Consider the following 12,745-nt stretch of genomic DNA (forward strand, 5'->3'; position numbering starts at 1 on the left):
CAATTTTTTAATAAGTAACTCTTGGAAGCACATTTTTGTATAGAACTATATAATTAATGTGCAATGGAATTTGCTAGTACGAAAGTGGACGTCAAGTCTGTCCTCGAGCAGATATCATCCCGTGGATATGCAGCCCCTAATTAAGAGCATAAGTTAGAGTAACCCCCCTACCAAAACCAGCAAGTTAAATGGAAAAGTGTTAGTATAGAGTGGTTGAAGAATCACCAACGAGCATCAAACAATCAAGAATTTTTTTAAAGGGAAACATTAGTTGCGCTCCATTTCTTATTTTTTGCGCTACTACAATTTATTTTATCATATAGTATAATAAATGAAAATCATATGATTAAAGTGACAGTGGAAGTGTGATTAACCAAAATGGAAGTGCAAATATAACATTTGCCTTTCCAAATTAGCTAACTACTTTATTCTCACCAATTTGCTACTGGAATTTGCCACAAAATTCCATTCTTGGATAATACAAAACCCACAAAAAAAATTTCCCCCTTAAAAATTAAAACTAATAATGTTTCCTCATTTAACTAATTCTTCATTTTCCATGACTAAATGCATATCTATATTCGAGGTGGTTGGATCCATTCGAGCAATTGATTGTTACATGCTATAAAGCAAATTCAAAGCACGAGGCGCAGTGGATCAAAATTATTGTTTGATATATAAAATTCTCAACAAGTTAAAGGGTCATATTAGCAATTTGCCATGAAATTCGAAGACTTGTTCCTTGTGCATGCACAGTAGTACCTTTTTGAATGCTAAGAAAAGAAAAGTTGTCTCCAAAATTTCTCTTCTTTTATTTTTTTTCAGTTTCAGGTAAACAATTCATTATTAATTAATTTATACAACTCGCGCAGCGTAAATAGTAGTAGTAGTAGTGTATATGTATAAACACAACAGAGTAAACGAAAGCCACACCGAATCGCTTCTCTCTCTAGTCTTTCTTGCCTTTCTCTCTCCTTCCTTCCCCGCCAGGTCCGCCACTTCCCGCGGCGGCGAACACCTCCACCCACGCCTTTGACTAGACAATGCCAGCACAAAAGCGTTCACAGGAGACTCCTCCTCCGCCTCCACCTCCGACTCTGCCTCCTCCTGCGTCTCCACCTCCTGCACTGCAGCAGCAGCCGCCTGAGGATAAAGACGATGATTCGCTCCAACGTAACCAGAACGACAACGGAGAACAAGCCGATGACGCTGACGGTACGTTACCTACACGTCTACGGCCTACAGATTCGTATACGTTTACCTAATTCGAGACGTTATTTTCTAGCGGAGAAATTTTGGTCGGTTGCTTTTGCTACTCTTTCATCTCAACTTTTTTTTGACTCGATTTCTTTTTCCTTCACTAGCAGATTCCGATGGAAGTGCATCGTCGAGTGACGGGGAAAAGGACGAGTAAACTTTTTTCACTGTTCCTCTCTGCTTTTGTAGATACTTGTATGTGTGCATGTGCATGTCTGGTTATGTGTTCGGCATTGTGATTGATTGTCTTATGACTGTGATTTTTTATGTTTAGAGCTGATCAAGGCTTGAATGTGTAGCTGGAGGCGCTTAGTTTGAGATCCGCACGATTTCTCTGGTTTTAGTGGTTGTAGCTATCATTTCTGTTAACTTTTCCCGGTCTTCCAGCTCTGTAGTTCACGTTCTATTCAGCATTTGTGGAAGTTCAAATGGGTATATTTCAAATTTCGTTGAAGCTAGTTAACGTTGAAAACTTGGTGGTCGCGATTGCTAATTGAGCTTGCTGAGATGGAATAGGTTTCCTATTTTTCCTTTAAAGTTCTGTGCATGAATTTGCTGATTGGGAGTTACTTATTAAAAATTATGCTTAAACTTGATTTGATCTGTGGGGGAGTTAGTTCGGCTGTTGGAAGTTGTTCTTCTCCCTCCCCGCCTTCCCCTTCCTTCCCTGCCTTTTGGTGTTACTACGCAGGATATGTAGCTGGATAATTGGACAGTCTAGTAAGCCACGTGTGATATTTTTACCATGATGTGCTAGGTGATTTCCTGAAGGCTCTATATCCATGTGAGAGGATTTAGCGCATGCAGTTCTCTGAGAGATGTGAGGATGAAAGGGTACTTTGGGAAGCGAGTGAGAGAAGAGTTGAAATACTGAGAGGGTGATTTGGAAGATGAGGGGCCTTCAGTCTTCAAATTTGCATTAGGCCACTGAAATGAGGGTGTTACACAATTGAAGTTTCCAGTACAGTAGACACTGTACCTGGCCTTTGTTCAAGGAGCCATGCATCATTATCATCATGTTTCAGTCATCGATTACTTTTGGTCCTCTTTTGCTGTAGGATCTTAGTTAGAATGAAAAGGCATTTGAAAGACACGTACCATAATATCTTGGCCAGCCGTTGTTTGTCTTTTAGTGCATTAGAAAAGTTTCCTGTCTAATTTTGTGAGCTACTGGACAAATTGAAAACCTCGATGGACAGTAACAGCATGGTTTTACACCAAGCTACCTCATTTTCGCCAATTATGAAATTTTCTCTGTGAATTATGAGGTTGAGAGAATGAAGATTAAGTTCGCATAAGTATGATTACTTCCGTCCAACAGCCCTATCTCTTACTTTATCTGTTGTCATGTAATTTCAGGGTTATGTGCTTGGAAAGGTGCTGGCTGCATAGTTGTTTACAAACTTCCACTGATTTGCTTTTAAGGAATTCTGAAAATTACCTCTCTGCACTTATGCTTTACCACTTCTGCAGATTTATCATCGTGAAATTGTCAGAGATACGGAAGGAAGTCCAGTGTCCGATATGCTTGGGTATGTGACATGCTTTAAAAAGTTTAGATTAATTTTCTCTTAACTGCAAGTTAAAGTATGTGATTCAATACCTGATCATGAATATGAGACGGATAAAATATCAATAGAATTGTTCTCTATTCAGTTTTGCAAGAAAAGTTTGGAAATATTTTTGCTGGGGAGGAGAGGAACTTGTCTGTGATTTTTCTGGCTTTACTCTCATGTGAGATTTGATTCCCTGAGTTTTAAATCCTTGAAGCTGCTTGTCCTTGAAGGTCAAAAGTTTATATAGTGGATATTTTGTCTGAACAATGATGCAGAATGAATTTGTCATCAGGAACTTATTCTTGTGTCAAGTCAGTAACTTTTGCCAGTATGCCGCAGCTTCTTGAAATGAAAACCTTTTCTTGGGCTAGTGAAATTTCAAAATGCCGGCATTGTTAGTTCATTATAGGGTCAGGTATCAAATATATAGATGTCTAAATAATTATTCTTAGCTAGCCATTTAGTTGAATGAATACAATATGTAACAATTACCAAATTAAGAGCTCTTTGGTGTATTGGTATTATGACTATTATAAACAGAAATCTTCAATGTCTTCTGATTGTTTCTATGAGTATTCAGCAGGTACCTTTTGCTAGATATATCCTCTGCTACTATGACAATGTATTATATGCTATACTTTTCCATTTATTTTTGTTTATCATGATACTCGTTCACATTCCTTGATTTAAATATTCTGCAGAAGTTTGGATGTTGAAAAATTATTAGAAATAAATATTGCTTTTGTATTAGCGCTACAAGTTGTGTCAGATATGGGTTGGAAAGATATCCAAAAACATTATATTGCAAACACCCTGTAAAAGGAAATATTTCCTTGATCAGTTATCCTTTTGTTCCTTAAGCACTGTAGTTAAAGCAAGCATTAGCTAGGAAGTAGAAAAAGAACAAGAAAATGGAGGCACTTTTTTACTGGTTTGGGACTTGGTTGTGCTATAACTGTGAGATGGCTCACATGGCTTTCCACCATTTGGTTGTGAAGGCAAACAAGAAATTGAGATCTCTGTACTTTCTGATCTATTAGTCTTCCAACTTTACTTTCAACTAAATGTTTCTTAATAATTTTCTTTCCCATATATCATGGATAGGCATCATTCGGAAGACAAGAACAGTTATGGAATGCCTTCATCGCTTTTGCAGAGAATGCATTGACAAGTCAATGCGACTTGGGTACTGTATCATGCTCATGTTTAAACTGTGGTTGCCCTCCTGTATCCATACTTATTTTTTGACCTTTAATGCAGGAACAACGAGTGCCCAGCTTGTCGCACGCATTGTGCTAGTCGACGTTCTTTGAGGGATGATCCAAAATATGATGCTCTCATTGCTGCTCTATATCCAGATATAGATAAATATGAGGAGGAGGTATAGTTTAATATATTATTCCATTTCGTTTAAGGGACCAATTAGTCTAATTTTTTGCTGAACATGAGCACTCTCTTTATCTGGTATTGTAGCAGGAAATGGCTTTCCATGAAGAGGAGAAAGCTCGTAATAAGCAAGTGAGTTAGTTCTGTTTCACCTCAGAACTTGAGTTCAGTCTAGATTTCCTTCACTTTCTCTTCCTTATTACCTCGGTATGCTATAAATAGTTCGAGGAGAATTGAATTCCTATGCAGTAACTAGCACAGCCAACAGTTGACCTTCACTGCAGGAATAGCTTTGCCTTAATTGTGAATGACAAATGTGGGAATCCCAGTTTCTGCCTTTTGTCTGGATCTCATTTCCTATGCGTCAATTTTGTTTATTCTTTAGCACACTTTTGTATATGCCCATGTAAACAAGACATTAGCTTTCTAACAAATATAAAATGACCATTCCAATGTATGGCTTTGTCTTTGATTTGTTTACAGCCCAATTGCATGTCTGCTTTGGACCATTGGTTTCCTAGAATTGGTCATTTACTCATCTTTTTGGTTATTTGGTCAGATACAAGCTTCAATTGCCCAGACTTTTCGCCGACAGACAGAAGCACTGGGAAGAAAAAGATCAGCTAGGGCTGCAGCAAGGAGATCTCATGGCAGTTACCGAAATGTGAGGGGAAGGAGAAATCTTCGAACTTCTGAACATCAGGGATCTGACGAAGATGATGATGCTAATGGAATTTATGGTGGAAAAGATTCATCTTCTGCTGATGAGCGCAGTCCAGAAGTGAAACCAAAAAGACAAAAAAGATGGGGAGGTGCTCGTTTTTCACAGTCTTCTGCGGCAGCCAATTCTGATGCAGGGTACGATGAGAATGATTCAGAAGTAAACAGAGAGCTGCTTGGTGCTTCTGCTGGACTGATTGGCGGCACAGAAATTCTTGCATGGGGAAAAGGTGGCATGCGCAGTCATACCCGACATGGTGGTTTTAGTGGTGGCAATGGCAAGTTTGCTAGAAACAGCCGACTTTCAAAGCTGATGGACTCTTTACGTTGTTCAGATGTAAAGAATGAGGAGGTAGACTATACATTATGTGCTTTCCTCAGGTGTACGTTGATTTTGTTCCAATTAGTGTTTACTTCTCTTTTTATTGGTACATGCCATGGACATCCTGCTTGTCTGGATGTTGGACTAGATTAGTGATAACTTCTGCAACAAAAATAGCATAACTTGCTTTTTTAGCTCGTCACATCACAATGTTCTAGCATGAGGATGGTTTCTCTTTTGATTGTTTCAGTTGGATGTCAGTCTTGAGCTTGTTGCCATGGATAAAGAAGAAATACCCAATTTGCAGAGGCCTTACCTTAGTTGTAAGCCTACTTTGTCAGTGAGACACTTGTGCCAAGTAAGATGCTCGCACATCCTAAGTTGTCATTTCTCATATATAGCAATCCACATTGAGGAGCTTATGTTCCTAGTCTGTAACTAGTTCTTATGTCTATACTGTACAGTATGTTGCTCTCCAAACTTCTATGCAAGCTGAGGAAATTGAAATTTGGTGGAAAAGAGAACTTAAAAAGGGGTTTCCCTCAAAACACAACAATGAAGCCCCTAGTGCATCTGCTTTTCTTGATCAGTCTGAAAATACGGAAAGGTTGGAAGAGCATCAGACCCTGGGTGACATTCGAACTATTTACAGTTCCAGTCAGTGCAATTTGGTGAGCCTTCTGTTTGAGATGACTTTAACATGCAGAACATGAACTGTAAATTTACTAAATACTAAACTAGAATTCTCATGCCCTGTGTGTTGATCAGTGGTATTCTGCTTATGTTCTTGCTGCTTGCAGGTTTTGGCATATAGGCGGAAGTAGAAGGGTTTAGGAAAGATGTATACAGATATAGTGCTTAAGGGAACTCTAATTTAGTTCAGAAACTGGGAAGCTCTTGTATGTATGGCCCTTTTGAGTGGATTGTTCTCAGTAGCCGAAGAATGCGTAGATAAAGTTTCAACGACAATTATACATAATCTTGTTTATGATTTTGTACTTGTCTGAGTTATTGGAGATGCTTGTTATTCTTTTTGACATAGTCCCCATCTGACCCTATTTAAATATTTGTCTCAGCTGTTGTTTTTTTAGGTACGTATATGAAACTCTCGCTTAATTAATTCGTTGATATCCGAAAACAAGTACTCGTTCCAAGTTATTGCTTCATGAAGCCCATAACCTGTTGCATGTTTGATGCAGTCTGAATGGAAGGATTTGTTCCGCTGATGTTGTTCATCTATGTTTTCCAGGACATATTTTTCTTCCTTTTATATTCTTTTGTTACCCTGTTATTGGCAGTTAATATTGGCATGGAAAACCTGCTTGTGCTACTTAGTATATCAATAGATAGATTGTTATTGGCAATTACCAGTTTTGCATCAGCCGGCAATGTCTCGTCGTGACAAGTGACAGGCAAGATTTATCCTGGAAGAGGTGACAAAATTTCTATAACATCACAAGAAAGATTAGGCTTCATAAATGGCATACATAACAAACCCGGTGATGATGGATAAGTGATTAAGAATGGGTTGGTTGGTCTGAAATAGGGATTGTGCTGTTTGAGTGGGTAGGCTTAAAGAACTTTTATTTCCGTTCCTCTTTTTTGTTTTCCTACAAAAAAGTAGGCAATGAAAGCAAGAGCTTTTAAAAGTTGCCGGCTTTTGAAGTGTCTTCGCAGAGTCCATTTATCGAAACACTCATACAAAAAACTGTGAGTTATGAAAGGGAAAGCAAGAGCTTTTAAGATTGACGCCCTACACTTCACAGTTCTCACTCTTGGTTTTCCTCTATCTAGCGTTATAGCATTATGTTGGACGTGTATTTCAGAAAAGATTTAAAGTAAGAAAAACAAAGAGAGGCTTCCCATCCAAGACTCCCTTCGGAAAATGCAGCAACTTCCTCAGATGAAAAGATGGATGGTTCGGAAGAAAATCAATTTATGAACTGATGTATTGCGTAAGAGGGTCAAACGTGTGAAACCCAAACCCCTTAGCTTTCACAAACCCCTTAGCCCATCAATATTTGGAAGCCTCACGCCGACGATTGATTGATGGACAAATTAAGCCCACACGCATTTGCGTACAATTGTTATATCGGGTATTTTATCGCTCACTGGAAGTCCACAAATATTTGGAAGCCCACGATTACGTCTGAAATAATGGACATATCAAGGTTCATTTCCCTTCACATAACACAATCTAGGTTCTTTGCCAGAGATTACATACTACAATTAATCGAAAAGGGGTTGCTTTAAGGTTGGATAAGATTTGATCCAATAATTGAAAAAAAAATTTCAGCACTTTAGAGTCTCGACTTTAACCCTTATATCAAGAGCTCCTAAGCAAAACAAAATTTCTATGTTCGGAATGCCCCGCACTTGATTTGATCCTTAATCAATAATATCTACATCCAAGGGGTGGTGTTAAACTCCCCGTTTAAGGAATAAATCACAATCGTAGACTTTCTATATATTTCCCTTTGAGTAACCTTTTCTTTCCAATTTGTAACGATACAGACCAGGCTAGTTTGTACATGGCAATCCTACTGCGAGTTGTAAGCATATAATTAGTCCTTTGAAGCTGCTCTCTAACCACTCCGTCATCCTTCCCTCAATTATTTTTGTCTACTAATCAGACTAAAATAATCAACATCAACATCAATTTTTTTTTATTTGTAACTGGACCTCAATAATTGATGTACGGCGTCTCAATCAATTCTTAATGCCACGGGACGAGTCAGATAAGCACGAAGTAGTCAATTAGTACAAGAACATAGTAATATGATACCTGTAACAAAATTCAAATCCAACTTCTCTTATTTAATAATAGCAGTAGCATAGATAAGAGCAAGCAAGCAAGCAGTAACAGGAGGTTGCTTGTGTCCACCATCCACGGCGCACACACAACACACACTACCGATTCTTCATCAAACATTAAAAAGCACTTGAGATGAGATGAAAAACAAACACATTGCAGTCAGCTTTGGAAAACTAGTTAAAAAGACACCATGGATCCATAATTACAAAAAAAAAAACCCATTAATTGAGGTGCCTTCTTGCAGAGCTGCAACATCATATGAGAGCTACTAGGTTGAGAATAACTCCAACGCGCTATTTACATAGGCAGTAGTAGTAGGAGCCATCGGCTATCACTCGCTTCAGCGATGTTTGCTCCTAGTCTCCCCACTGTAGAGCCTGTAATTAAATTTGACAAAAAAAAAAAAAACAGAGAGAAAGGTTTATGTATAAGTTACTAGTATATGGTTATCTTGAATACCACTAGCAAGTACTTTTTATTCTCCATAGTATCAAGAAATCAAAAATTTTAGAACCCCAATAAGTTGCTGCTTGTATGCTCAATGGACACGATTGATTAGTTTTTATAGTTCCACTTGGGCATCCAAAATAAAAAGAGTACTACTGCTGACACTAGATCTGACAACTGGTCCTAAAGGCTTTTATCATGCATCAAGAAAGATTATTAGGACAGAATGCCAAGATTCAAGAATCAAATGAAAAATACTGTGCAGATCTCTACTTAGGACATGCAACTTTGAAACTACTTTCCCATTTTTTCTTCCCCTTGCCATGTTTTTTGTCATTTTTTTGGGTAAATTTCTCCATAAGAAATGTTAAATGAAAACACTACTACTCCCTATAAGTTGAGACGGTGGGAGAGGTTCGGTCTGAGGCATGTATTAAGTCTGTTCAGTTGTCATAGTTCATTAACTAAAAAAACGATATGGCTACTCTAGATCTGACAACTTGTACTGCAGATTTTATCATAGGTACTTCCAAGTTTTCATGAGGGCCAAAAAGCCAGGATCCAAGGATCAAATGGGAAGATCTTCCCAAAAAAAAAAAAAAAGAATCAAATGGGAAGAAAAAAAAAATTACCGATCTCTCTGCTTAGGACATGCAACTTGTTCACTAATTTACCCCCATTTTTTTTTTTTTCAATTTCGAGTTAAATTTATCTTAATCTGGATAAATTTACATGCGACTTGGGAAACAAGTACCAGTCATAGACAGTGGGAGAGTTAGGCTGAGGCTTGTCAAACAGATCTGATCCAAGCCCCTTGGTAGCAATGTTACTCCCCGGGTGAAAAACACTCCTCCACACATTCTCTTTGCGGGCTGCCGTCGGCGACGGAGTGGTTGGTGTTCCCGGAGTTGCCGGGGTTGCAGGACTGGGTGGCATAGACATGGACCTCTGATACTTGCTGCTGCTAGCTTCACCTGCCCCCCCATCTAAATCAATAACACCACATGCCCAGTATTTGTCACACATAATAGAACTAGTACACAAAGTGATCATCGTCAAAAAAAATTTATTTGTTTATAAAAAAAAAAAAAACAGAATCTCATGGCAGAGATTCAGATCATCATGCTGATTCCTGCAAGTGACTGTAACACTTGCAAGATGTACTCTATAGCAGCTCACCCATGCAGGCAGGCCTTTATTAATTCATATTCTAACAAAAGAAACTGACATCCACAAATATACAACACACACACACACTATAAAAGTAGAAGTTGAAGCTTTAGAATTGGATGATGAAGGGGAAGGGGTACCGGTTTTGACGTTCAAGGGCTGGGTGGGGAGCTTCCTTAGCTTTCCCAGGCCACGTTCAGGTTGAGGTCCGGCTATAACATCATCCCACAGCTTGTCTATCAGAACCATCTTGCTGCAAGCTTTAGCCACTCAGCTGCTTACTGATTTTTCTTTCTTTTCTTTTCTTTTCTCCTCTTCTGCTTTTTCTTGATGAAACGCCTCAACTGCTCGGAATAAATAGAAGGGAGAGCCAAAATATCTCCTTGTCTCCAGAAATTAGTTTTAACAAAAGAAAAAATATATATCTTATTTTTTATTTCTTCTTTTTCAATAATTTAGATGCTGACTCGCAAGACTTTTTTCCTATGTACAGTTGTACACTACACAACAGCCCTGTTTAGTTTGTAGCATGACACGGAGGGGCTGCTAAGTGGAAGAAAAATAGTGGATTAAATCAATGCGGATAAGGATGAAGATTGAAGACTAGGAGGAAATGTGGGACCGCTGTGATATTATCAGTCTTGAGATCATAATAGATGGGGTTTAGTTAGCGGTAGCGTAGGTGGAGGGTTGCCAGTACAAATGTCACCTTCCTCATTCAATGTTGTCCTATTCTTTGGTTTCTGCAGAATAGGAAGTCTTTTTAGTTTTGTTTTCTCTCTTTTTTTTTTGACAAATGATCTACCTATTATATATAAAAAAAAAGCCAAGTTATTATAGCACCCCATCTTTTTGACACATTGCACATATTTTTGACAAGTGAATTCTTGGTCATTTTAGCTAAACTTTTCCTTCCCTTTTTTGATTCAATTCGGCCAAAATAATTAAAATATTTTTTCTCCTTCAGAAAATCAACTGTGTTGCTTCTTCTTCTTCTTGCAGCAAGTGCTGTTATTTTTTATTTTTTTAAACTAATCTAACTAAAATTGTTGTCATGTTCTTTTTTTTTCGTCGAGATGATTAGCTACTTAACAAAGAGAAGTTTTTATTAATTTTTTTATCCCATTTTACATTTTCTTTTCTTCCTTTTTTTTCTTCATGTCTAATCTCTCATATTTGTTCTATTCTTCGATCATAATGTTATAGTCAACTGGCATTTGTTTGTTAAATTTATAGGATGATGCTATTATTTGGTACTTTTCATGGATAAAAGGTGAAATATTAAAATATGTAAAAAGATCTTTAAATTCATTTTATACCAATGATCATTTTCTATGAAGAATAGAACAATAATTCTTTCTTTTCTTTTCTCCTCCCACGATTTGATTTCTTACTTCATATTTTTTTTTCTTTGTTTTTTGGTTACATTTTGTAATTATCTACAATTTTGTGTATTTTTTAAAGAGAAAAGATATATCATGTGATGCTTTCACCAAGATAAATCTAGTTAGGCATTCATCTACCTATGTGTTCTATAAGATTTTGTATATATTTAAACTAACGTTAATTTTTGTTTGTTTTTTAATTATTCAGGTTCTGTAGTATCAATTGGGTTGGCATATAAAAAATTGTAGTTGGTGGTAGAAGTCACAATTAAAAATTGTTAGAAAATTCAATTTTGATTAGGAAAATGTTTTTGCAATAAAAAAAATGGTTCAATTCTAATTTGTATATGTAGATCTGGAAACGTAGCAATTCATATTTTTTTTTATCTAACCTTGCTATTTATATTCTGGAGCTGCAGGATAATGTTGTCACCTTTAAACGAGATTTAAATAAATAAAGAAAGAAAAATGTGAAACTTTAGAGTAAGTTATATTGATGTTGAAAATTGTGACATGTCTTAGTGGCTTTCTAAACTTTTTCTCATTATTAAAATACTGGAAGCATTATGATTACTTTTGATTTAGTTACAACTAAGACTATGCTGCTAATTAATACATCAATGCACTTGTAGTGTATTGATTTTCTCTCTTTTTTGGGTATTATCATAATAATAGTTCAAAAATCTTTATTCAAATCACAATAAATAGGGGTATTAACTTCATAGATGAAATTTCTCTTCACAACAAATTTTGAGGGAAATTTTATTTATACTCCATATATTTATTAATTATATTCCTACAATAAATAAAAATTATATAATAAAAATAATAGTGAAAATATGATTAAAAAAATGAGAGTTCAAATAACATTTGTTAATTTTAATTGTTTTGAGGCCCAATTTTCTCCTATATTTCTATTGATTTATCATGTGCCAAAATAATTTGATGTTACGTGTTTGACTAAATTTCTAGGGGCCAAGCTGTGCAAAGCACAGCTCAAGTACCTCTAGTTTTGATAAGAGAAGAGTGATTGGGATCCGCTATCCACATGACACGATGGAACTAGTTACTTTGCCATCATCACACCCATGGTTATGGTTAGAGAAAATCAGAAGAATTACTACTTGGCTGCTAATTTGGCCTAAAGGAAATGTTTTACGATTTGAAAGGAGGATACAGTGCCAATTATATCCAATTTGATTAGGATACCTTTCGAATTGAAGTCCAATTTTAATATGATAGTGGGTTCCAACTCTTTTTTGAAAGGGCAATCCACGGGCTTTTGTGGTCAAGTTGTATTTAGTTATTCGAAATTGGCATCGGATCCTTCAAAAAAAAGAATAACAACCTTTTTTGCCTACAAAAGCCCGTGGATTGCTGTAGTAATAACCTTTCTGCTAACTGTAAGATATGTACAATTTACTAATTACAGTGACTACTGAAACATTCGAACTTGGTTCAATGACCAATGAGAGCCCCTTAAAACTTCGTACAATTTACTAGATTGGAGGTTCAGCCTCCGTCTAATATATTACACAAGAAGTATAATACTTCTTGTTCTTAAAAAAATCAGACCCCTAACCCTGATACAATTATCTTTAGGCTAGTCTCTCCCCATAGGAATAGGTTAGATAGTTGTCGTTAACAAAAAAAAAAAAAAAAGATTAGTGACTACTCTGGTGATTCA

The 12,745-nt window shown here is 36.7% G+C and overlaps 2 protein-coding genes across 7 annotated transcripts; one reads left to right on the top strand and one right to left on the bottom strand.

Annotated features, from left to right (window-relative positions):
* The first annotated feature begins 899 nt into the window (after positions 1-899).
* LOC113726044 (putative E3 ubiquitin-protein ligase RING1a) lies at positions 900-6,316 on the top strand. Of its 6 annotated transcripts, none has more exons than XM_072078951.1 (11): positions 900-1,215; positions 1,368-1,410; positions 2,617-2,634; positions 2,731-2,789; positions 3,918-3,999; positions 4,074-4,194; positions 4,287-4,331; positions 4,759-5,271; positions 5,492-5,599; positions 5,706-5,912; positions 6,042-6,316. In XM_072078951.1, exons 1-11 carry the CDS (start codon positions 1,044-1,046, stop codon positions 6,063-6,065), a joined length of 1,392 nt encoding a protein of 463 aa, XP_071935052.1. In that variant the 5' UTR covers positions 900-1,043; the 3' UTR covers positions 6,066-6,316. The 6 variants fall into 6 exon arrangements, with proteins under 6 accessions (XP_071935052.1, XP_071935053.1, XP_027105318.2 ...); XM_072078952.1 differs by having other exon boundaries at positions 4,290-4,331; XM_027249517.2 differs by having other exon boundaries at positions 2,617-2,789.
* A 1,713-nt stretch (positions 6,317-8,029) lies between these two features.
* Positions 8,030-10,083, bottom strand: LOC113726046 (auxin-repressed 12.5 kDa protein). The gene is made up of 3 exons (XM_027249521.2): positions 9,814-10,083; positions 9,258-9,489; positions 8,030-8,433 (listed from the first exon to the last, which is right to left on the bottom strand). The coding sequence occupies exons 1-3, from the start codon at positions 9,920-9,922 to the stop codon at positions 8,397-8,399; spliced, it is 378 nt and encodes a 125-aa protein (XP_027105322.2). The 5' UTR covers positions 9,923-10,083; the 3' UTR covers positions 8,030-8,396.
* Positions 10,084-12,745: the final 2,662 nt, after the last annotated feature.

This window comes from Coffea arabica, chromosome 2e (genome assembly GCF_036785885.1).
Source record: "Coffea arabica cultivar ET-39 chromosome 2e, Coffea Arabica ET-39 HiFi, whole genome shotgun sequence".
Taxonomy (NCBI): domain Eukaryota; kingdom Viridiplantae; phylum Streptophyta; class Magnoliopsida; order Gentianales; family Rubiaceae; genus Coffea; species Coffea arabica.